At 36.2% G+C, this 26,418-nt stretch overlaps 1 protein-coding gene across 1 annotated transcript; it reads left to right on the plus strand.

Moving 5' to 3' along the window:
• The first annotated feature begins 2,379 nt into the window (after positions 1-2,379).
• Positions 2,380-26,409, plus strand: LOC126967436 (putative elongator complex protein 1). Its single transcript, XM_050811897.1, has 8 exons — positions 2,380-2,833; positions 13,907-14,129; positions 14,266-16,726; positions 20,240-20,406; positions 21,798-22,017; positions 23,392-23,596; positions 24,556-24,709; positions 26,037-26,409. The coding sequence occupies exons 1-8, from the start codon at positions 2,501-2,503 to the stop codon at positions 26,096-26,098; spliced, it is 3,825 nt and encodes a 1,274-aa protein (XP_050667854.1). The 5' UTR covers positions 2,380-2,500; the 3' UTR covers positions 26,099-26,409.
• The last annotated feature ends 9 nt before the right edge of the window (positions 26,410-26,418 follow it).

Below are 26,418 nucleotides of genomic sequence, written 5' to 3' on the forward strand. Positions count from 1 at the left end.
TGCTCTATCTCATATAACAATATCTCACTCCAAATATGTTTGAAATCAATCAAATCAAATCAAAAATTTATTTATTTAGCATTTTAGTAAATAGTATTTGAAGGACTTCCCTTTTAAGTTCGCAGAACCTGTGTTTGGGAAGACCACTCTTTCCAACGGATAAGAATGCTTACACATTTAACAAAAACATACATTATACTTAAATAAACCAATCTTAGGCATAAAATAAACAAACCAAAAATTGTTTCAATATTGAAGGTAGATTAATATTTGCGTGGCTCACACTAAACTTGTAAATAATATACCTACATAAAAACACTTGTCATCGTCTCAAGAATGTGCGACCACTGTAACTATGAACTAAGGTAATTTGTAGTTTTACGAATATTTATATAATAGTAAAATGTTCAAAGTACGATATTTAGATAACAATCAAATTACAGCAAGCGAAATTTAATTATCTATTCATATGATATACTATACTATAATTACAAAAAAATATATAATATATATATATATATTTTTAGAACACACATTTACACTATTTTACTCATATTATAATTAATTTAGCAAGTTTCCAGTTACTAAATAATTAAGAGTTTTCAACCATTTTGTAACGCTAGTTTTACATTCCCTATATGTCTTTGTGTATATATTTAAGATTTTATTAGCGGTATTGTATAATTTAGTGGCCTGTGCATCAAATGGTTTAGACGCAAATTTAGTTTTAGTAAATTTACATTTAATTACTTACTGTATTATTTTTACGTTTATTTAAAATCAAAGGATCTATAGATTTACTTTTGTGTATTTTTAGTATGCATTGCAATATATATAATTTTCTTATGGACAAAAGTTACGCATCTTCATATAATTTTGTGGTATCATACAGACTATTTTTGCTTAGCATATATTTAATTATTGCTCTCTGTGCTCGTTCTATGCTTAAGAATTGAGTTTTAAAAGTACCCCCCCAGATTCTTATACAATATAGAAGGATAGATTGTATCAGAGATGTATATATAGGTATACTTAATAAGTTTGATATCACAGACTTTACATAGGCGTTTGAATATCCAGATCAATTTTCTAGCTCTGTTGGCAACTACATTTAACTGAGGATAACATGATAAATTTTTGTCTATAATTACTCCGAGGTATTTGGTGGTGTTTACTCTTTCAAGTTTAGTGCACAGACAGTTTTCTATATCAGCCATGTCACATGTATGAGCAGATAAGGTAAAATTTTTAGTAGGTTGAGTAGAATCTTTTATTGAAAATGTAATACAATTTGTTTTCGTTAAATTTAAAGTAAGAATGTTAATTTTAAGCCAGTTTTGTATTAAGAGTAGTCCTTTCTCTGACAAAGGAAAGACCTCCGCCCAACTGTCTCCATGAAATAGCAAGGCAGTGTCGTCGGCATAAGAGAAAACTTGTCCATTTTGTATTTTCAAATTTGTAAGGTCGATAATATACATTAAAAATAGTGTAGGTCCGAGAACACTACCCCGAGGAATTCCATATGATGTAGAATATTTAACAGAACTAAAAATTTCTTTATTAATTTTTACACGTAGTGCTCGATTATGAAGGTAATCAGTCAGTAAATTTAAAAAGTTACCTCTTATACCAATTTTTTCAATTTTACGCAAAAGTATGGGAATAGAAACGGTGTCAAAGGCCTTTTTTAGGTCAAGAAAAATACATAGAGTTTTTTTTATTTCCATCCACATATTTTGTTACCTCTTGAGTAAGATCTTGAATAGCATCCTCAGTGATGACTCCCTCGCGAAAGCCACACTGGGATTTAGATAACAAACCATCCGTATTTAAGTACTTGATTATTCTAGTATTTATAATCTTTTCTAATATTTTAGAGATAACTGTTAAGACGGAAATAGGCCGATAGTTATTAACATCCTCTTTAGACCCACCCTTATGTACAGGATGTATAATGGAACATTTGAGTTCTTGTGGAAAAATACCTTGAGCGAGTGAGAGTGAACAAAGTCGTGTGATTATAGGATAAATAAAAATAGTATAGATAAAAAGAATAAAAACACAAAAATACTATTCGATGCTCGATGACATTGACATTGGGCTAAAGAAATAAATGGGTTACGGGATAGAGATGCGAGATCAATAGCTTCCCGTCCCGTTCTATCTCAGCCTTAGTGTATATCGCTTGCCCATTCTGTTTGTAATGAAGTTACTGACACTACTACTGTAGCGTTAATATTCGAAGCAAAACATGTTCTTACTTTACTCTGAATGTAGTGTTAAATTGTCTTTGGTTTACTCTAGCTGTTTATAATAGTATTTATAGTCAGTAATATAATTTGTGACTTTATATGCTCTTGGAAGTTGGCTCTGAATCTGATAAAAATCAATAGGTAGTAAAATTCAGAAGTCGGAGAACATGGATTGTATGTTGATTGTCGTGTAAGAGGTTATATTATTATTTACATATTGTGTTAAAAGTGGTTCCAATAAAACGAAAATGCGCAATTTACAAGTTTTGCAAATCACATCCAGGAAACTTTTAGCTGAAGATATAAGTTGCGCATGCTATGGACTGCAAGGGATATGCACACCAGGTCATTTGTTTTTGTGTACAGATAGGCTTCTTGTTCGATGCTTTGACCACGACGGTGCGGTAAAATGGTCCAAAAATTTATTTGAAGTAACTTCTCTGCAAAATAAACCCATTCATATTCAATACCTGAGCTTAGTAGATACGTTAATTGTGGCACTTACGAGTGGAGACATTTATGGTATAACCGGAAATGGAGCTGACTGTGAGCTAAAAGGCATTTGCGAAGAAGGATTATTGGTAAGTCAATATTATTGTATTCATAAGCGTTTTCCCATCTGCTTGTTTTTAATAGAAGACCAAACAAGCGTACGGGTCACAATATATAGATAGTGATCACCGCCGCCCAGACTTGCAAGACTAGAAGAATCACAGTATTGAATTTTTATATAAGTGAAATTCTTTAAGGTACCTATGTCATGTACTGTAAAAACTGTACTAGGAACTTGTTTTCTTAGTTTGGTTGTATGTAGCAGAAAATTTGAAAAACACACTAGAGAACACTACACATCCTGGTAGTTAGGATGATATATATAAGTTAGATGTAATGGTGGAATTTGGCCTCAGGAATAAATGTGGTTGAAGACACATGAAAGTGATGTATATTCAACACCAAGTGCTTGAGTAGTTCACAGGGTATTGAATCCCCAAAGATTTAAGCAGGTCTGTGTTGCACATGGTCAAGTGGTTTGAGCTGATACTGGGGTGCACTAAACCAGTCATGATAAGAGTTCCTTCAAGCAATTCTTGTTTTATGTTATTGGCTATTTTGTTGCTAAGTGAAAAACCTGAAGCTTCAGTGGCTGGAGTAGCTGTATTTATTATAATACACAAGATTCCATAACATATTGTCACCTGATATATATGAACATACACAACAAATTCACTAGAGTGATTTAGTTTGAGATTCCGCCTATAGGCTTTTATTGGTTGCAGTTCATATTTCACCTAGAAAAATTTGATAAATTATATAAAAGAAGGTTCTGAGGTATTTGAAGAAAGAATTGGTGAAAAATTTTACAATATAACAAGTGGAGAATTCCACTTAGATGATAGAAATCTATTACTGATTCTTTTTCTAAATAAATTTCTAAAAAAGATAATTTGACTGTCTAATGGTTGAAAATGAAGTACTCCCAAATGCATCATAAAATGACAATGCAGGGTTTTGCACGGGCACAAACAAGGCTGAAGACCCAAGAGCCAAACTAATTCGACACTATGCCGAAGAGATCCCAGACATCAGCCTGTACAAGATTAGTATGGCCCTAAAACAGCTTAAAACAACAAGGTGCCCGGTGATGATGATTTTGAAGAACTATAGACCCACTTCTGAGCCATATATATAAGCTGTGTTCGACGACTTCCAGCCTCCCGAACAAGCTAGATTCCGAAAAGGCAATAGTACCATAGACCACATACATACGCTGCGGCAGGTTATACAGAAGATGGAGGAGTATAACCAGCCACTATGCTTGGCATTCCTGGACTATAAGAAAGCCTTTGATTCAATTGAGATCTGGGTGGTGCTTCAGTCTCTTCAGAGGTGCTGCACTCCAAAGTATGTGTTCTGGCGTAACGTCTGCCTCCATGCATCCTCTGCACAAGGGGCTGTCGAATATCGATAGACAGATGTCTATCATAGGTGTAACAGACAGCGACGACTTCCAGTCTCTGTCCCTTGAACAAGCAGATGCTTGTCAAGGGACAGAGACCAGGACTAAACCTACAATTGTGCGAATATTGTCCCTGTGTAGTCTCATCAGGTTGCGGGTGAACCTCTTTCGGGGCACTGGAACCACATTCTTTGTTTGCCTGCAACCTTTGCTGTTTCTCCATTCTGTTAGTTGGGATTGTTCCGTTTTTGGGTAGTAGTGTTCAGGACAGATGTTATGGTGTTGTTTTGCAGCGCCTGATGTATGGATGCACTGTCTGAGATTATCTTTATGTTAAGGTCTCTGGCTGCTACCGTCTGAGCTGCTCTAGTGATTCCAATACATTCTGCTTGAAATAGTGTGTTTAGGTTGTCTAGTGTTGTTGATATTTTTATATTTAGGTCGTTTGAGAACACTCTGGCTCCAGTGTATTGATTTGGATCCGTCTGTATATATTCTGACTTCGTTGATACCAGAGTTATCATTCATGCTTTCGCATTAAGTCAAATATCATATCTTTGATCGAATACATGGTGGCACAGTGTTCTGTCCAAGGGTTCATCAAGAAGCGGTATTTCCTTCAAGATTCCTTTTAGGACTGTACTTTTAGTGAGTGGTTTCTGTGTTTTGTTTACATAGATTTTCCATTTGTTCTGTGAGCGGTGTGAGAACTCGCATTGTCTTGATGGAGAATGATGCGGCAGTTGCAGTTCTCTTTAGGGAGTTCAGAAACGACCTGTGGCAAACAAATTCTAGCATACCATTCTGCATTAACCGTTCTTTGTCCCTCAAGAGGAATAGTTGCAACATGGCCGGTTTTGAAGACAAACGTAGCCACCATTTTTTTTTGCAACACTCTGTGAACGAACAATTTTTGTTGGCTTTAACTCATTTTCGAACACCCAAACTCGGGACTTATTTTTTGTTTCGGGTTCGTACTTGTATATCCAGGATTCGTCACCTGATACGATGTTGTATACAGCATTTGAGGATCCTGCGTGGAATCTATCGAGAGTTCTGACGCAGAAAGTAACGCGAGCCGCTTTTTGCTCTTCACTGAGCAAATGAGGTATCCATCGGGAAAACAATTTTTTTACACCTAATTGTTCATGCAAGATTATTTGTATTTGACCCATGCCAGTGTCTAAAGTTGACTGAATTTTGCGGTATGTCACATGTCGATCTTCCTCAATCAGCTAACGCACAGCATCAAGTAAGCAGTTTTTGGACGACCTTGACGGGGATCATCACTGAGGTTGACACGTCCACGTTTAAATTCAGCAAACCAGCGATCAATTGTGGTTTTGGATGGGGCTTCATCACCAAATGCAGAAATCATCCGGTCAACAAACTGTTTTTGTGTTAAACCACTTCGAAAGTCACAATAAATCATCGCTCTAGAATTTTCTCAACGACTAAACAAGTTTGAAAAGACCTTGTGACAAGACCGAGAATCTTTTTTTAAATAAATAAATGGTTTTCGATTTTTAGAACCAAGGAGTTCTCAATTAAAAAGATTTTAATATGACAGGAACATAACAGTGGAAATATTCCATTCCCGATACTTTTAGTGCAGCCCTCGTAGAAGGCAATACAGGCCTTCTTTGTTTTAGCTTCGATGTGACTCGCCCAGTTTAATTGGTTATCAAGGATGATGCCCAGATATTTCACTTGATTTGAAAGTTTGGTGTTAAAGAATTTTGGTAGTTGGAGATTCGGTAATTTCCTCTTGTTTGTAAAAAAGATAAGTTTTGTCTTCTGTGGATTTACGTACAGTTGATGTTCGTCTCACCATTCTTCTACAATTTGGAGGGCTGAACGCATTACTTTACACAGTATGTTCTCAGCGCTTCCGTTTATCAGTATTGCTAGGTCATCTGCTTAACCAATAGTAGTGTTTCGTTTAGCGTCCTTAAGAGGCCATCAACTACTATGTTCCACAGGAGTGGTGAAAAGACACCCCCTTGGGGACAGCCTTTGGCTCTCATTGTAGTATTCACCACTATCTGAACCGCACTTTTGCTGACTAGTTCGGTGATCCAGTTCCTTATGACAGGTTCTACCTGGAATTTCCGTAGGGCGTGGCTAATGCTGTTGTGTATAGTCTTGTCAAAGGCCCCTTCTATATCTATAAAGGCAGCCAGTGTGGAAGGTTTGGTTGTAATAGCCGTTTCTATTTTGTGCACCACCGATTGGAGTGCTGACTCTGTTGATCTGCCTTTCATGTATTCATGTTGGTTGGGGCGTAGTTTTATGTTTTTAAGCGTTCCGTCCTTAGTTGTCTATCTACGAGTCTTTCTAGTGTTTTTAACAAGAACGATGTTAGACTGATGGGCCTGAAGGATTTGGCGTGTGTGTAGTCCTCCTTGCCTGGTTTTGGTAAGAAAACTACTTTCGCCTCCCTCCATTGCTTCGGGATGTATTTAAGCGTTATACAGGCCCTGTAGATTGGTGCTCAATTGTTTGATTAGGTTGCCATTGTAGTGCTGGAAAAATCCCATCCAGCCCTGCGGATTTGAAAGGTAAAATCTTCAGGGTCCATTCTATTCTATCTGCAATTATCATTTTGTTTTCTATTACCCATTCTTGGGTTGTAGGTGCGCTGTGATGCTCGTTTGTCCACTCGGAGTCTGACATAATTTGACAACCGGGGAAGTGTGTTTCTGGGAAGTGTGAAGCAGTATTGCACAGGTTTCTTGGTCTGTGTTTGTGTAGCTGCCATCTGCCTGTTTTAGGGATCCTAATAGATTCAGATCACCTTTAGACAGGATGTTCTTTATTCTTGCGGCTTGGTTTGTTGAGCTTATACTATTGCAGTAGTTGTGCCAGGCTTCCGTTCTTCGGAATCTGATCTGCTTTTTATAGTATTTTTGTACTCTTTTGCATTCCAGTCTTCTTTAGTTCGGGTATTTTTTGCTCGGTTAAGAAGTGCCCTGAGTCCTTTCCGTAGACGATCAAGTTCCGGCCCCCACCAGAGATTTCCTTTCCGGATTTTAGGTGTTACTAAAGGACAGGCGACTTCGTAGCTTTTTAACAGAGAGGTGGTAAGTAGTTGTCTGTTAGATTCTATGTTGTCTATACTAAGTGTTACGTCTGTGTAAGTGTTAAGCAGAGTGCTTTTAACGGTGTTTGGCATATAAATGCAACTCCTTGGTTTATCAACTGTGGTGTTTAGTAGTAACTTACCGCCAATGTTGTTTAGGCCACATATTTTTTTTTTCGGGGCTTTGAAGTACACACGTACACACTACCCGCCCTTGGTGTGTCTTTGGAGGGATATAGTCTTCCAGGACTGTTTGTGGGCCCGGGCGTGGTTATGCGCCGCCACGGTTCGGTGTGGGATTGGTTAGAGGAATTACGGAAAAGTGGGGGTTTGGGAACATGGGGACCGGTCAAAGGTTTTTGTTGTGTCAGTCACATAAGGTGATCGACTAACAACGGGCGGCAGCCTCGAGAAGGGTAGTCCACTAGCCTTGTTTAGGGGTTCATTGTGAATTGCACTATCCCTAAACCATTCGCCTAACCCAGTGTCGGACAGACACTCGAACTATGGAAGTTCCCTGTTGCTCAGAGGGCAATGGAGAGGGCTATGCTCGGAATTTCCCTGCAAGATTGAATCAGATGAGGAGATCCGTAGGAGAACCAAAGTCACCGACATAGCCCAAATGATAGCGAAACTGAAGTGGTAGTCGAATGGCGACCACGTACCGGAAGTCCTTGTATTGGTAAGCTCCCCACAAGATAGACCGACGATTTGGTCAAGATCGCCGGAGTAGGTTGGATGAGGGCAGCGCTGGACCGATTGTCATGCAAATCTTTGGGGGAGGCCTTTGTCCAGCAGTGAACGTCTTCTGGCTGAAATGATGATGATGATGCAGGTTTAACATGATTTTATAATTCATTTAAAGCAAATTAACCTTAAACTGGTTTTATTTTTAAAATCACTATTCATATAGGACTACTAGCTGACCCGACAGACGTTGTGTCTGTGCATTGTAAATAAAATACTGTTTTTTATGAAGTTGTTATAATGAAATTGTTTCACAACAGAACTATCAAACCGTGCGTCATTAAATTCTCTCACAGAAAATATGTCCATACAAAACAAATATTGGAAATAAAACTAATCATGGGTCCCAAATCGAAATAAAAAGTATCCTATCTCTCAAGTTGGACTAAACTGCCCTGTGCTTCCCCGGGGCGTAAAAAGAATAGGGGAGTCCCAGGCCCAAGGGTGTCCTAAGAGGCGATTACGGGCTTTTTAAATGTGGGAGAGTCACGCTGCCGTCTTATGACGTCAGCACAAATGGCCAGACTCCTCCGGGTTATTACCACACTCGCACAGAATAGAGGCGCGAAGTAGCGGCCTAGTGCCACTATGTTTCGCATGGCTTAGTGTCGAGGACTGGTGGCCATCCTCCAGACCAGCGCCTATCCGACGCCAACGTCGCAGACCTCCAGCGACCCGCCGCGGTCTGCGAGTGAGCAGATTGGGATAGGATGCGTTCCTTTTTTGCATCCTACCCAAGGGGCAAGGTTTATTTCCCTTCGGATGATCCTAGTGACTGCGCCGTTGCAGTTGCCGATGTGATACCGCAGGTCTGACTGCAAAAAACAGGCGTATCGAACTTGGGTTGCGGCGTTGGGCTTAAAGGATTTGAACTGCAAAGTTCAAAAGAGGAAATATAACCGTGCCTCCAGATTTTTAAGCGGCAAATCGCCCGTACGAAGTCAAAGCACGACGAATGACACCATGGCCCATACAGAAAAAGAGAAAGCCAATCTCCTGTGCACTCTTTTTGCCTCCAACTCGACTCTTGACGACAACGGAAAAACACCGCCGACCATCCCGCGGTGTCAGAGCTCCATGCTTGAAGTACAGTTCAGATAGAGGCGAGCTCTGTTTTCGTTGGACGTCAGGAAGTCGAGCGGGCCGGATGGAATTTCTCCAATCGTGCTTAGAACGTGTGCCCCTGAGTTGACGCCGGTGCTAACGCGTTTATTCCGGCACTCTTATTCCAAAGGCGTAGTCCCTGACTCATGGAAGTCAGCCCTTGTCCATCCGATCCATAAAAAGGAGACAGTTCGGATCCGGTAAACTACAGGCCTATTGCTATTACCTCCCTGCTCTCCAAAATCATGGAGAGCATAATTAGCCGCCAGCTCTTGGTATACCTAGAGGGTCACCAGGAAGGAGTTCGCGCTTGTTTTGAAGGTACCCTTCAAATCAAGCGCGAACTCCTTCCTTAAAGGCCTGCAACACTCCTGTGATTCCTCTAATGTTGCAAGAGATTGTGGGCGGTGGTGATCAGTTTACACCAGGTGACCCGTACGCTCGTTAGTCCTCCTATTCCATAAAATAAAAAAAATTGCACTCCATGAAGTAATCCCTATTTAAATCCGTTCATTAATTTAGGAATTCATCGCGGACAAACAACGTGTCACGTAATTTATATATATTAAGATGTCAAGGAAATGACACTTATTAATTTATACAAATTTATATATTTTTTTTCTTTTTACTATATACCATCACTTCAGAAAAGGTTGACCTTTAATGAGCAGATAGGGCAAAAACTCATGCCACTCTTTTAAATCATCATAATAATTAATTGCTTCATCAATTTATAAATATTATTATAATATGTTCTGTTTCTTGTTAAGCTTCTAGCCTCCCACAGCCATGCCAGCGCTCATGTAGTGATTATTTACGTGATTTACCCGTTTTTGAAAATGTTGCATTATCTTGTAATAAGCGCTACCAGCTACCAGCATTATAATTGTGGACTGTGATCTATCAACTACAATATTTTTACCTAATTTGTGCTACGGGATACTACGTCCAACCCAATTGGCGTGTGTTATTTAAGTGAAGTGTGAATTAATTCTTTTTGTTTTTCCTTTGTGATTTAAATTCTTGTTATCAATAGTATTGATAATTAGTCTTTTAATCTCAACGAAAAATTTGTAGCCATAAATATTTGTCCGAACAAGCCTTTTAAATTTTGGCATTAGTGGGGAAGGCCTGGGTCTGCATTTAAATTAAAACCAGTTTAAGGTTTCGAGAGTCTATTGTAGGTATAGAGAAACAGGTTCCCACAAAAAGAGATCGGAGACCGGCAGAACTCGAACAACCAACCATCGTGAGACGTGACTACCAATTGGGGGGGGATCACAGAAAATCAGCGTTGCAGCACACTTGTGTTGAAACACATGCTGAGTGGCTCCTTTTTAAACAGCACACGTTTTTATATTTGTACACTTTTAAGTTTCTTCTTTTTGTTATTTGTGTGTGTGTTAAAATAAATGTTGTGTCTTTCATTCTTTCAATTTAATGCTTCAATTTCCCTAGAAATTGTTACCTCGTGTCATTAAACAGTAAACATCAAAACGGAGATAAATGACGTGCGTGTAGTAAACGTGAGTTTACTGTCAAAGCTGTCAGTACCTCACAGACAAGCTATTTTAAGAGTTTTGTGTGAACGTCTTAATTGGGCTGAAGAGCAATGGGCCTTCATATTGTTCACCGATGGGTGTAGGTCATGTTTCAATGGGACAGACGATCGCAGAAGAGTCTATCGTTGACATGGGGAAAGATACGCTCAAAGTTGCATTGAGGTGTTTTCTGTGCCAACTACAGTGGCATTATGAACAGCGATTTCACAATAATGGAACAATATTCCTCAATAACTCTAATCAGATCCATGCGAAATCGATTAGAATACTGTAATAAGCGCACGTGGAGGCAATACAGTTTATTAAAAATAAAATAAACGTGAAGGGCAAAAATAATCGACTCCGAAAAAATGCTGTTCGAAACTCTATTTCGCGTTGTTGTGAGGTAATGAAATATCGTAAAGAACGTTTGTTAGCTATGAATGACAGGTAGGTAAGACACACTTAACGAGACACTGGCTAATCTATATATATATATATATATAAGAGATTTCCACGTATATAGTCACTCATCACGATATCTCTGGAACCATTAGAGCTAAAGACTTGAAATTTGGTAGGAATATTCTTTTCACCGAGCTAAGAACGGATTTTCCATTTTTATTATGAACAGAACAACGTCTGTTGGGTCAGCTAGTAATAATATATAATCAACCTTAATGAAAACTAATAAAGAAGCTGTTCACAAAATAAAAGAACATCATCCATGTAAACAATATAATAATAATAATAAATAATCATCTCAAGAAGCTCTCACTTAATAACTGGATAAAGGGTCAGTGACGTAAAGCGGCTGTTTTGGGAACGGAACGCATCGTGCGGAAGTTCCTCAGTCTGTCGCCCTAACCACCGGCGGAATTGTCGTGAACCAACGCTGGCGGGACTCTATTTTTTATATTTATAATTTTGTTTTTTATAAATATGTTATATATAAATGTAGAAAATAAGATGAAATTGTAATAAAGAGAATAATAATAACAATAAAATCATTTATTTCAGACATACTACCCATATAAATAATACATAATTTGTTCGTTACAATATTCACTTAAACCTATATTTGTTACTAACGCTAATCCTTAAGTCTACCTTTTAAAACTAATTGCACCCCCTAGTGCTAACATGAGCCTCGTTCCATGTTCTCTAGAGAGAGCTGTCTAGTCGAAATGCCAATGTGCTGAGGACGGCGTTAGTGCAAATCGCAAGTCTACTCATGGACGCAGCGCGTTTGCGCATAACCCCATAGAAATCGTCCACGCGAACATCCGCAAACATTACTGACGCCCTTCAGCGCCGTGGCTTCCCGAAAACTGCTCTCAGTACATTGTTGTACTGAACACGTAGGGCGATGTCTCTGCGTGTAGTTAGGTACTCCAACGTACTTTTTCTTTATGAAAATAAGGGACGAGACGAGCAGGACGTTCAGCTGATGGTAATTGATACGCCCTATCCATTTCAATGCAGTACCGCTCAGGATTCTTGAAATACCCAAAAATTGAGCGGCACTACAATTGCATTCGTCACCTTGAGACATAAGATGTTAGAAGTAGTTAGAAGTCTTATTTGCATAGTAATTTCACTAGCTACGGCGCCCTTCAGACCGAAACACAGTAATGTCTACACATAACTGCTTCACGGCAGAAATAGGCGCCGTTGTGGTACCCATAATCTATCAGGTTTCCTGTGCAAAGGAGCTCCCACAGATGTACAGTAGGAGAGGATGAGACTTTTTGTTCCTCCCCCTGAAAAATAAGAAACTTACTCTTTCTTGAGTTGTTATTAAATTATTATTATTAATTGAATCATGGCAATTGCATAGCTTATATTGTTCATGCTGACACCATCTATCGAGCATCCGACACCTGCTCTACTGAGCCTCCCGATCAAATTGTTAACATATAAATTGAACAGTCTCGGTGACGTCAGTCCTCCATGCCTCACTCCACAACCTAGGCTGTATGAGTCTATCCACATTGGATTGTTTACCGTACCAGTACAAACTACAGTAGTTCAAGACTTAAGCTTGTGTCATGTTAATTCTTGTGCCATAGGACGTCAAATGAGAATAGGTCAAAAACTTTAGACAAGTTCAAGAAGCACGCGTATACCTGCGTATTCCTATCGGTGTAGTAACTAACAGTTTGCTTCAGACACAATAGCGCTCTCAGTAGACAGTTCAGATCTGAAACCGAACTGCGCTTCCTGAACTTTAAATGACTGCAAACAAATTGTCCAGTACCTTCGCGATTATTATAGCAAGAGATATGGGCCTATAGTTGTACTTGTCTGCTGCATCACCAGTTTTATTCTTGATTCTTGAGTCTGGCAGGTAATTGTGGCTCGTAAACAGGTTATAGAACAATTTGAAAATTCTGGAAACGTGCACACCTGCATATCGCAGATGCTCAATGCTCAGCCCGTCTTGACCCGGCGATTTCCCACGCTTCATATTTCTGAGAGCAGTGTTGACCTTTTTGAGTGTGAAACGTATCGGGTGCAGACCCGTCGCGCGCGTCTACGCGTTTATTCCCTTGGTTCTAAGGGGCTCTAACCTAAACTCTTCTTTGAAAATGTTTGCGATGTTTTTACAACCGCTTATTTCGTTCACCTCCACTGGATGGCTTGCCTTTGCATTCAGCCTGCTTGTTTGGCGCCAGAAACTACCAATTTGCTTAACCTAGCACGTTGTGGCCAGGATATCCATTTTTATCATTAAATCTTAAGTGGTGTCATTGTCCTGACACCACTTAAGTTTAATTTTAAACAATTTTCGCGACTCAGACATAACAAACACAAGACAAACAATCACATCATCCACGTAAACATGAATGTACATGAAATTAATTATTTTTTATTATAAAAACCAATATTTCAATAAACCTACCAAAACTAATTTATGCTACATCGTTTTTGTTCAAAAAATTTGATGGTCCTTTCGTATATACAAACATACACATAATGAAGCTAATGAACCAAACTATAGGTTTCAATCTGAATTTGTATAAAAAGTTTGATACTTAAATGTTTATTTCAAATGTGTATATTGTAAAAATAATAAGTAAAATCATTTGTTGAAAAATTAAAAGATTTGGTCAGGCCTGCATTAAAGTCAAACAAAGTAGTTTTTGTAGTAGTAGTAGTAGATTTTTTTGGTATCCATTCTTTAATTTATTTTTACTCTACACTTTCTTACCTTTTTAAGGCAATGGAATGGAGTCATGATCAAGAAGTCTTCGTATTGGTTACCAAAGGCTATCAAGCTATAATAATGTCATGTACCTATGATATTATTAATATAGTTGACTTGTTGTCACAAGAGTTTGGAGCCAATGAATTTATAACAGTGGGCTGGGGTAAAAAGGAGACACAGTTTCATGGTTCTGAGGGAAAACAGGCAGCTCAGGTCAAAAGTGAATTCATTGTTGGTAAGAAAATATTTTTTGAACCTAATTTACTTTAGGTTACATGATTATTGTGTAAATAAAAAAAACATTGTTCTTTACATTGGCACCATTAATACTGCTATTTCTTGTGTGATAGTATATTTTGAATTTTTTCCAGATAAACATGCAATTGTAAAAGACAAGGTTCTGATTTCATGGAAATATCATGGCAATATGTTTGCTGTGGGTTTCACGATGGATGGTGTACGACGGTTTAAAGTGTTCGATAAAAGTGGAAGGCTTCAATATACAAGTGAGAAAGTGCCAGGATTGGAGTCGACTCTGGCATGGAAACCTAATGGAAATTTCATTGCTACTACTCAGAGGTTTTCTAACAAATATGTCGTAGCATTTTTCGAAAAGAATGGCTTAAGGCACAGGGAGTTTGAGTTACCCAATGATGAAAATATAGAAGTCGAAAATATCTTATGGTCTCAAGATTCAGATATTTTAACTTTAGTGTGCAACGATTTAAAGGACAAATCAACAAAAGTGTTTCTTTATACCACATGCAATTATCATTGGTATCTCAAGCAGGTATTAACATTTTCTTGGCCTTCTAAGATTTGCAAAATTATGTGGGACAATGATTTTGACAAATTATATAGTAAAAAGTTGCATATACTATTCAAAAATGGCAAATATTATGAATATTTTTGGATTTGGGATGTTAATCACAGTGCTGGTAAATGTAAAAGTGATGACGGAGTTGTTGCTGTTATTGATGGGAAGAAACTTCTATTATCATCTTTTAGACATTCTACAGTACCACCCCCAATGGCTAATTTCGAAATTGAAATAAATGAATTCATTAATGCTGTATATTTTTTAAATGAACCTAAATTCGGTAAAGACTTTAATTCTTTTTTTATATGTGCAGCCAATAAATTAATATTTTATGAACAAATTAAAAAAAAACCACTTAAGTATATTCTTGTGAAAGTATGTGAGTTACAAAGGTTTGAGTTTCCATTACAATCGTACAATTGGTATTGGTGGAAGAAGGACACTTTAATATGTGTTGAACTTGATAAAAATAATACCTACAATTTAATTGAGTACTTCTTATATGATAACCATATTGTATTATGTGATAACGGTATTGAGAAAGTAAATAATATATGTATGCCGAACGCAGCTTTAAGGCTACATTCACATCCAACAATACCTAAAGTATATATCCATCTGATCACTGGTAACATAATGGAATACAGTTGTAAACAATTAAACATGGCAAAGGATTCATTCCCAACAGCATGCTCTAAATTTTATGTGTTGATGATTGGAGAACTTGTTTATTTCATAGGTCTAACACACAAAGGAGTTCTTTACCTTCAAGATAAAGCAATCATGAACAGTGTCAGTTCTATTTTCATACACACTGATTATTTTTTGATAACTTCATTCAACAGCTTTTTGTTATGCACAAAACTTACCAATGAGGGTATTGATACTCTCATAGAATATGATAAAAAAGAATCACCAGATGTTTACAAAAGGAAAATAGAAAGGGGAGCAAAAATAGTTGTTGTAGTACCAAATAGTACTAAAACAGTTTTCCAATTGCCAAGAGGAAATTTAGAAGTCATTGAACCAAGACCATTATCACTTAAGATTGTAGGTGAAAATTTGGACTCACAAAATTATTATGAAGCCTTTGATTTGATGAGAAAACAGAGAATTAATTTGAATTTGATATATGATCACAATCCTGAGCTTTTCATTCAAAATATTGATCTATTCTTACAATCAATACAAAATAACTCATGGCTTAGTCTTTTTTTGACGGAATTGGAAAATAAAGATGTTACTAAAACAATGTACGCAAGTAATTATGCTGATAACAATGTTAACAAGCAAAGTGAAAATAAAATTAATTATATTTGTGATATTATCAGAGATAAACTAAACCAAAGTACGGAAAAGAATTCAAAAATTTTGCCAATATTGACAACATATGTGAAAAAGAATACAATTAATGATTTAGAGAATGCTTTGCTGGTAATAAAAGATCTCAAAGCTCAAGAACTAGATGGTTTGAAATTACCAGTATCTTCAGATGAAGCATTGAAATATCTGTTGTACATAGTTGATGTTAATAAACTTTTTGATGTTGCACTAGGAATGTATGACTTTGATCTTGTTTTACTTGTGGCTAACAAATCTCAGAAAGATCCTAAAGAATATATTCCAATGTTAAATGAATTGAATAGTATGCAAGAGAATTATAGACGATATACAATTAATAAGAATTTAAAGAGATATGATAAAGCTGTTGAATCACTAATACAATGTGGTCCAAATAAACATGAGGAATTAAAAACTTTTGTTAAATATCACAGCCTTTATAAAGATGCAATAAGGTTGCTTCCCAAGGACGATAAGGTTTATAAAGAAATTTGTGACGACTTTGGGGCATTCTTAAAGCTTAAAAAGCATTATTTAGAAGCCGGAGTAATGTTTGAAAGAGCAGATAATATTAATAAAGCTGTTGAATGTTACAAAGAAGCTTTAGAATGGGAACCAGCAATCAAGTTGGCACAATACATTCCAAGAGATGAGTTCAAGGTCATTTGTTGGTAAGTTATGATCAAGTTTTAGTATATAAATAGTATGTGTTTTAAGTTTTTTTTTTTTTTTTTTACAAAATTGAGAGAAAATAAGAGTCAAACATAATAGTTAAGTGCAGAGCTGTAATATAAATGTTTAAATTAATGGTAGTATAGTAGTTATAGTAGTACAAAAATAATGTTGTGGGCCAGTTATAATAGTAAGTAATCACCTCACCAGTTCTTTTGTTTCATCAGAAGTATTACAGGAATGTTACTGGCCTATAACCGGAGGCCTGGTAACCGGAGTTTCTGTTTCATTCCAGTTGAATAATAATTTCAGCTTTTTCATGGGTTTTCCTTTGGGTTCGCGCCTTCATATCTTTTATCACTGCGGAAGTCCTAACAATGCGAAGGCGCTCGTCTTTTATTTGAATATTTATTAAATCGTTTGACGGAGCGTCAAATTAAATTTTTTTATATTAAAAATTTTGATTGATCTGAAAATCTTATTTGGCGTGAAACAGCATAGAAAACGCGCCGTACATCATCTAACTGACTATATTGCAAAGAATCATGATAAAGGTCAACACACCTTGAGAATCCTCCTGGATATTGCCAAAGCATTTAAATCAGTTTCTGTCCCTATTCTATTGTGCCTGCGCACTTGAAAAATAGGTGTAAGAGGTACTCAGTTGAAACTATTTAGAAGTTATCTAGAAGAGCGTACCTAATTTGTGAGGATAAGCAAAGTTATCAGTGAGGAGCAGAAAAATTCCTCCTTCGGGGGTCTTCAAGGAAATATTTTGGGCCCTACCCTGTTTTTTATTTACATTAATGATCTTTGTAATATAAAGCTAGATGATGGCATAATAATATCATACGGTGATGCTGAAAACAAAATCTACAAGTATGCACAACAAGGATACAATGTCGTTAGTAAGGCTTAATTTACTTTCACTCAATGCAGATAAGACAAATTATATGAAATATTCGATGAGCAATCTATATAATGTATGGCCAGTATCTGAGCGTTCTCACTGATATACAATGCACGTGTTCTGCTATTACTATTGTAAGAAAAATTAAATATCTAGGTATCGTATTAGATTAAACTCCTACGTTCAAATATCCCATCGAAGCTTTGGCCAATATAACTCGTAACTTGATTTCTGTTTTAAAAGTTCGCTATATAACAGATACAAAAATAATTAGACTAGTTTACTTTTCTCTATGTCTATCAATTATAAGCTACTGTATTTCCACGTGTATTACAAGATAAACATTTTTAATAACTATCGAGAGAGCTATTCTCGGGGTGTCTACTCAAGGCCCTTTCCATTTTCCTACTAACATCCTTTATAAATCATGCAAAGTATCAACAGTTCCACAGTTATTTACAATGAGCATAGTAGTGAAACATCACGTAGACCTTTCCTACAGCACTGAATTTATTGATAAAAGAGGCAGATATTATTTGTCGTCAAACTTTATTTTATTTGTGATAATAGTATTTACATAGAAAACATTGTTTACTTATATACATACTGTACGAGGGCTGCACTAAAAGTATCGGGAATGGAATATTTCCACTGTTATATTAAAATCTTTTTAATTGAAAACTCCTTGGTTTAAAAAATCGAATACCATTTATTTATTTAAAAAAAGATTCTTTTCACAAGGTCTTTTCAAACTTGTTTAGTCGTTGAGAAAATGGAATTGACTCGAGAAAATGCTAGAGCTATGATTTGTTATGACTTTCGAAGTGGTTTAACACAAAAACAGTGTGTTGCCCGGATGATTTCTGCATTTGGTGATGAAGCCCCATCGAAAACCACAATTTATCACTGGTTTGCTGAATTTCAACGTGGACGTGTCAAGCTCAGTGATGATCCCCGTCAAGGTCGTCCAAAAACTGCAGTCACCAAATAAAACGTTGATGCTGTGCGTAAGCTGATTGAGGAAGATCGACATGTGACATACCGCGAAATTCAGGCAACTTTAGACATTGGCATGAGTCAAATACAAATAATCTTGCGTGAACAATTAGGTGTAAAAAAGTTGTTTTCCCGTTGGATACCGCATTTGCTATGTGAAGAGCAAAAACCGGCTCGCGAAAACATATAATTATTAGACCATCCGCTGTACAGCCTCGACCTAAGCCCTAATGATTTCTATACTTTCCCTAAAATAAAGAATAAATTGCGTGGTCAGAGATTTTCATCACCTGAAGAAGCTGTGGACGCCTACAAAACGGCCATTTTGGAGACCCCAATTTCCGAATGGAATGGTTGCTTCAATTAATGGTTCCATCGTATGGAAAAATGTGTCAAAGTTCGCGGAGAATACTTCGAAAAGCAATAAATACATTTTTAAATAGTAATGTTGTGTCACTTCCTTGATTCCCGAAATTTTCAGTGCCGCCCTCGTATTACATAATGGAAATTAAAATTGCATCTCGGCCTTGCAACATCCACTCTATACTTGTATAAAATAAATGATATTCTAAATAATATTAAAATTATACTTATATGAATTAGAAATCAACAAATATTTAAGAGTTTTTATTATGTGACATAATTTATTACCTGAGTATATAATAAAAACAATAAAGTACTTAATACAAGTAGTATTCGAAAATTTCAAAAAATATTTATAATTAAATTTTGAATTATTTTGCCTATTTTTTAATTTATTTCGTTACTTTAAAATTAGTAAAATAGCCTTAGGGCCGCCGCTCGATTCCCAAACTGTGATAACATTAAGAAAGCCATTTAGGTTATAGTAATATTTACCACGTTTATGTGTATGTATGTCTTTTAATATCTTTTTATTTATTTCGTAACACATTGAATGTAAAAAGGTATACATCGCTCAACAAATGACTCACTAACTCGACTTAACCTTAAGCATAAAAAGCTTATGATTACTTCTAGGTTATTCTGGCCTACATAGTACTTACAGAATAAACATTTGAATTTAAATTATGTTTGTTCCTTGTATTGTCATTATGATTATCACAGTTTCTATAAAATTCGTTTGTGTTTATGTACAATTTTGAGAGGCAAGAATAAAAATGTTTATTTCTTTACATTTTTATCTTAATGATTAATAAGGTCCTAGTCTTATAAATAGCGCGATTAGCCCTCTTCCGCAGCACAAAGATGCTATTAATATTGGCAAAAAAACAAAAAAAATGTCGTAGGTATTTATATCAGTGAAAAGTCTAATCTAAGTAATACTAAGTCTTTTCGCCAATCTTTCATTTGGTATCTTCTTTCGTATGTAAATGTGTTATCGATTGGTTGATCTAGTTTCATTATAAGTTTTATATTTTAATGACGTTGAAGTTATGTGTTTTTTTTAATAATAATATTCAGTTATGACCGACACTTATGTAGTGCAACAGAAGAGTATAATATAAAAAATTTACTCGATTTGTATCTTGCAGGGGCACAATAGATTTCAATATCGCAAATTCATTTTCACCCTATCATTTGATGTGACCATAATAAATGATACCCTCTCTACAATTTGTTTTAGGGACTTTGTTCATTTACTTAAGGAAGAAAAGAGGCACAAAGAAGCAATCAGGATTCTTGAAGTACTTAATGATGATGAAACTCAATTAATCAACTATGCTGTAGAGAATTGTGAATTTAAAAGTGCTATACGATTTTGCTTGGCATATGATATGCAGCATTACTTAGGTAACATTTTTATGTATACAACGTATTTAAATTAAGAATAGGCATAATATTTTTATGATAATATACTTACCTAACCTTTACCAAACCAGCGCTTACGACAGGTTTATAACAACGCAAAATATACCAGTTCCAACTTTATCCAATAATAACAATGTTTTTTGTGTTATATATATGTAAAGTAATAAATCTTAATAGATATCTATACCAGTGCGCTTCCCTGTTCAATTAGCAACTTCCTGTAACGCATGCGAAACCAAGAAACTAATTCAACAACAATGCATGCCGATAAATAATGAAATAATGCCAGGCGAACCCCTGCAACATTTCGCGCAATTTTCATAATGGAAGAAAAAGTGGAGAGCTTGTAGAAAGGAGTCTTAGACATTCAGTAAAGTTTTTAAAAATTGTTTAGCTCTAAGAATTTCGATACTGTGTTGTTCCGTTTCTTAATTTCAAATAATCTTTTACCCCGATTGTCCTTCTCTAACGACTACTCTTAGATGTGAGGTGTAAACAAATTTAATGCGATAAGCATGAAGGTCTTAAGGCGCGGTCATACCTCAATATCCACTAAAATTGGTTTCTTAGAGAGTTGATTACAACATAACGCAATGAAAATATTCCTACGCAAAAAATACATTACAAAAAGAAGGACTTAAAGAAAAATTTGAACCGAATAGAATGTTTATATATAATTTGAAATGTCCAATAAAAAATTTGGAATTAGCTTCCTAAAAATAAACTTTGGAATTTAAAATCTTTGAATTTTCAGCGATAACAACATTCTTTCTTTAAAGAATTTAATAGAATTAGTTTTTTTCTAAAACTTAAACCGAACAATTATTCGATTTAATATGTAAATTTTGAATAAACAAAAGAAAACCAGTAAAATAAATGCCTATTTGCAGCTTAGCCTCATGATCAACTCAAATATTGTACTATTGGTTGTAGTGTTTACAATTCAAGTCAGTCCGCGCCTTAATTGTGCTTGACGCAAGATGAATTGAAAGTAGAAATGTAAAGTGAACGATATTGAAAGTGCACTGGTGTAGTAAGAGCAAATAGAAGCAACCATGCTAAGACTCAAAGTTTCATCCAGATATTTATTTCGATGACTGTATAATGGCGATATTCACATTCAAAATATAGCAGATTGTTATTGTTGTTGGAAACCGAAAATAAGTTCAGTTTAAGTTCTTTTTAAGTAGCATTATTTGAATAAAAACTTAACTATTTGGAATTTTTGGAGTGGTTCTTTACAACTTAATAAATTCTGACAGTACTTTTAACCAGAAACTCAACATGAAAATAATATTTAAGTCATTAGGTATTGCAAATAGCATTTTAATATGAGGACATCACCTACCAACATTCATAACTGGTTGTTACAGAATCTGATGTTCTACCAGCATTGTTAGAAGAATATAGCAGTGTAAAAGAAATCATACAAACAAATGCTGAAACTTTCAAAAGGCAAAAGGAGCGTCTGGAGGTTGTGAGAAAGAATAAACTTAAGGGTCTTACCGGCAGACCCAAAGTAACGTACCATGACCGTGATGATGACTTATATTCGGATTTTGGCAGTACTATTGGATCATCAACAGGCTCAAGGTATACAATTAGCAATCATATGAGGTTGAATAGTTAGGTGAGATTGCGAGTGGTGAGACGTGTTGACTAGTAAGGTGAGTGGTGATGAGCTGGTTTACCTTACTCCAAGCCAACCCAGTTCTGCACAAACCGAAATAACTTTCTGAAGTCTGGTGATGATTTCAATCACCATACTCTGACATGATCTGCATGGGGTCTTAACAGTGAAACCCGTAGTGGTGGATGCGTTACGGGTACTTTTTTGGTATTTATTTAGAATTGAGCGCTCGAATTCAAAGACGTGTGGTTAAGAGTCAACCAACACGTGGAATGGTCTAAAAATTTTGAGAAATTGAAAGACGAATGTGTATGAATAAAATATTTTGAAAGTGTATGAAAACTGATTTTGCTTTCAGATTGTTTTTTATTTTAACCGCGCTTGAATTCAGTATGCCAACCGTAGATGGTTGCTTACGAAGGTTCTTCATCGATAAATGCTATTTGAAGTATTTCAAACGACTCGTCTGGTTTTAAACAGACATAATAAATTTTGGGTTACACTCGAAGTGTTAAGAATATGATAGTATGTACGTACGAACTTTAAGTACCTAAATTCTCGGTTTTCAAGATCCCAAACTTACTCGGCTTGACCGCGTCGGTGACGCACGTGAAGCTTACTCACTCTGTATTGCGATGTCATCGACAGAAGAAGCTTTGTGTTATTTGGTAATTATGTCGTAGATATTATATTGTTTTCAGAAATTCAAATTGACTATATTCCCATAATTTTGGCACGTATAATTTGTCAGTCCTGAACCAGTCCTCTTACGTATAATTTCTAATTAACTTCACATTTTTGTTTCTATAATAATTGCATCTAATTATCCAAATACATCGGTTATTTCGAAAAGCTTTTATAAATACGCTTAGCGGTTCAGGCAAATAATTTCGGAATACACTCATTTAGTTTCATTTTTTTAATTTCTGAATCGAAATTACAAAACCATCACACAATCAAGCGTTGCGCGTTCACGGACTGGCCGTCTGGCGAAACAAAATGGCGACTCACGGCTCGCTATGCTGCCACACATGCGAGCGCAGGCGGGTTACGGTCAAAATGTCAAACTTGATCGCGAACGAATTTACTCTGCGGTTTTAAAGTACGTGTAGGCTTAGACACACCAGCGAAAAAGGTCGTTGAGCCACAACTTCGCGAACTTACTCGCACCGCGCACATTTATTAAACACCCCTGTTAAACATTAGTTCTTCTGCATGAAGAAAATACTCATGTCTTCGAATTTGAGCGCTCTACACGTAAGTGTCGCCCGCAGACAGTCATATGTCTTGTCACTCGAAATCATGCGAACTAATCTCGCTTATTTGGTTTTTCATAGTCGTTCTCACCGTTCAAGTAAGAATAGGAGGAAGCACGAACGCAAGGTAGCATCGCTGAAAGAAGGGTCTCAGTATGAAGACGTGGCGTTGGTGATCGCTTTACATAGCCTTGTAACAGCTTCCTTTAACCTGAGGAGTTATGTGAGAGAGATTAATGTGGCCCTTATCAGTATGTACAAGGATGAAGAGGCTAGATTACTTCAGGTAAGTAAAATACTCGCGCTGACTATTGTCAGCTGTATACTTTAAAACTACATATTATACGTGGACAACGTTGAATACAGCGTACTTCAAAATTCCAATACGTCGCGGCGCTAGTGGTAAAAACCAAATTTATGTCAAAAGTAATTGTCTCAGTTATCTGAAACATTTTGTTTTATACACTTTTTTGCGTTCCTTTAAATTTGTCCATGAGTCTATTTATAGTACTTACATATTTTATGCAACTGTTGTATAAATCTTGGCGTCATTCATTCATCGTAATGTAACGCAACCCACGCCACTCGTGGTTTTTTACCTAGTTATACAACGTGTCGCATACAATATTTTTTCTACTCCTAGGTAATTTTGAATGAAACAAATATCACAAGTTTTCAAGTTGCCGTCTAAATGGTTGGGAAATGTTTTGTATACATACTTATACATATAAACTGGGTGGTTTTAAATAGCAAATGTACACCCATACAGCTATCGCAGGAACATTTAAAATTACAAAATATACCTAGCAGCATCTTGGCAAATTATATTAACAAGTTTTTGGTTAAGTTGACATTCAAATGTTTAGTCTAATGAACTAAACATGAAAATATTATGTATGTAATATTGTATGTACTACGTATTACCTAATATTTCTATGAACCTAACAACCCTATACCTAACCTAGACTTCGTTGTCTGTGACACCAAAACAACTATGCTTTTTTGGCGACATTATAGTACGGTAAACAAGGCTTTTTTAGGCCATAGAGTATGTCCATTACTGATCGTGGCTGTTTAAATGACAGATAAAAGTAGAGAAGTAGAAAAAACTGTTTACAATTCGATATTAGCTTGCTAATGAAGCTATGCACGAATCTAGAATTGCCTATAATTATTATATCAACATTTTTTGTATATGTTCATCCAACCACCTTCAATATATAAACGAATACATAATATTTACAGTTCCTCCTCGATAGTTTACTACGGGAAATGAAGGAAGGTTTCAATCAGATCTGGACACACAATTTCCTAATTGAAGCCACTAAGGCTGTTGTGAGCGCGGAGGAAAACGCTTCTGACGGAGGCAGTGTCATACGACAGGGAATTGCGACTTTAGGTGAGTTGTTTTTTAATTTATATTTCATGTCGAAACCGATGTTTCTCTAACTTTGCAGGAGATTTTTCATTTAGGCACAGCACATGTTCTTGGTCATTAAGCACTCTTTGTTGTATGAGATGTAGTAGCAGAATTAAAAATGTGTGCTCTCCACTTCTTATGAAAGACTTTTTTTTATGAAAGATGAGGTCGAACGAGCGTACCTGATGTTAAGTGATCATAGACGCTCTCCTGTAATAAAAGAGGATTCACATGAATGTTGATAAACGTTTGAATGGTACGCTTTTTTAAGGTACCCGTGTCGTATCATCCTGAAAACCCATCACAAAAATACTCGTCCCCATAGTTTTACGTGGCAGAAAGTTCCTTGAACATCGCTTTGTAAACGCTGAGGAACGCCAGATGTCGAGGTGGTGAGGAGGATATCCAAGTTTGCAGCGTATCAGATCTCAGATCAAACAGCTCTTCGAAACACTGTGACGCAATGACATTCATTTTGTCTTCCTTTTTTCTAGAACCTTTAGTCAGACAATGTGCGTTGGTTTTCACAGTTAGATGTGTGATTCTCATACTGCTTTATGGCTTAGGCTGTGTTTGTTAACCTGATGTGCCCAATGTATGACAGACATAGTCACAGACAGTTTCTGGACACACACATAATTTACAGAAATACTACTCTTTATTGTTGGAGTCTTAATTCAACTCTGATGAAGATAAGATGGCCTCTCAAAAACCTGTTGACAATTATAATTAAGTTATGATAGTTGTAATAAGAAATGTTGATGATGATGATGTCCTCCCAGACGTATCCGTCGACGGCGACAACCTTAGCTCATCTTCGCCTGGGCTCTTGCATGAGCGCGAGCATGACTCGCAAAACCAAATTTTGTTTTGAAGGTCCTATTGCAAGAAGCGCAGTAAAGAGACCCACTTGAATTGCGAGTATAGTTGTAGGAGGGCTTGGGTCGAGTTTTTCGGATCAGGCGTTTGGCGTCAAGGTCTTCAAGACGGGAACGCTCAAAGTTTTCTATACCCGTGTTGACAGCAGTTCGCCACTCCGACCTCTGCGTTGCAAGCTCCTCCCATGACTCACTAGACATGCCAATAGCAGTCAAGTGGCGTTTTAAGACATTCCTGTAACGCAGAAACTGTCCTCCAGCGTAGTTGGCCATAAGAAATACAACTATACTCACTGAATGATTCTCGCTTAGTTCATTCGAACTGACATTAATCCGAACGAGCGCAGCACACTTAAAGAAGTTGAAAGTATAAACTTCAAAATATAAGTTATTTTTATAATTTAAGAGTATATTTTGTATTCTTTCAGCGCCACATCTGAGAATTGCTCCTGTCATTGAAGAAATTCGTTGGAAACTTGATATAGATTAAATGTTAGTAAAGTTTTCCGCAAAAATCAATAAAACTGTTGTGTTTCTCAATATTATTCAAATATTTGTTTTCCTTGTTAAAAATATATATAATAAATATGATTTTAGTTACACCTAAGCTTTGTTGTAAATCTCTTTTATTTCTTTGTATTAGATTACTTTTAATATAATTATTTTATTAAAATACACAACAATAACGTGTTTCTTATATATATATATATATAGAAAAGAATATAGGGCATATGTTGTTAAGGAAAAAGTCCATACTATTAAAATTATATACAGATTGAGATACAAAAACAGGTATTTATTTTTATTGTA

This window comes from Leptidea sinapis, chromosome 13 (genome assembly GCF_905404315.1).
Source record: "Leptidea sinapis chromosome 13, ilLepSina1.1, whole genome shotgun sequence".
In the NCBI taxonomy this organism is placed as follows: Eukaryota; Metazoa; Arthropoda; class Insecta; order Lepidoptera; family Pieridae; genus Leptidea; species Leptidea sinapis.

Bases quoted from the DNA above. Each gene is read 5' to 3' on its own strand.
- LOC126967436 (XM_050811897.1), top strand. From the start codon at position 2,501: ATGCGCAATTTACAAGTTTTGCAAATCACATCCAGGAAACTTTTAGCT. The intron at 14,130-14,265 runs GTAAGAAAATAT...AATTTTTTCCAG, and splicing joins CAAAAGTGAATTCATTGTTG to ATAAACATGCAATTGTAAAA. The intron at 24,710-26,036 runs GTGAGTTGTTTT...GTATTCTTTCAG, and splicing joins ACAGGGAATTGCGACTTTAG to CGCCACATCTGAGAATTGCT.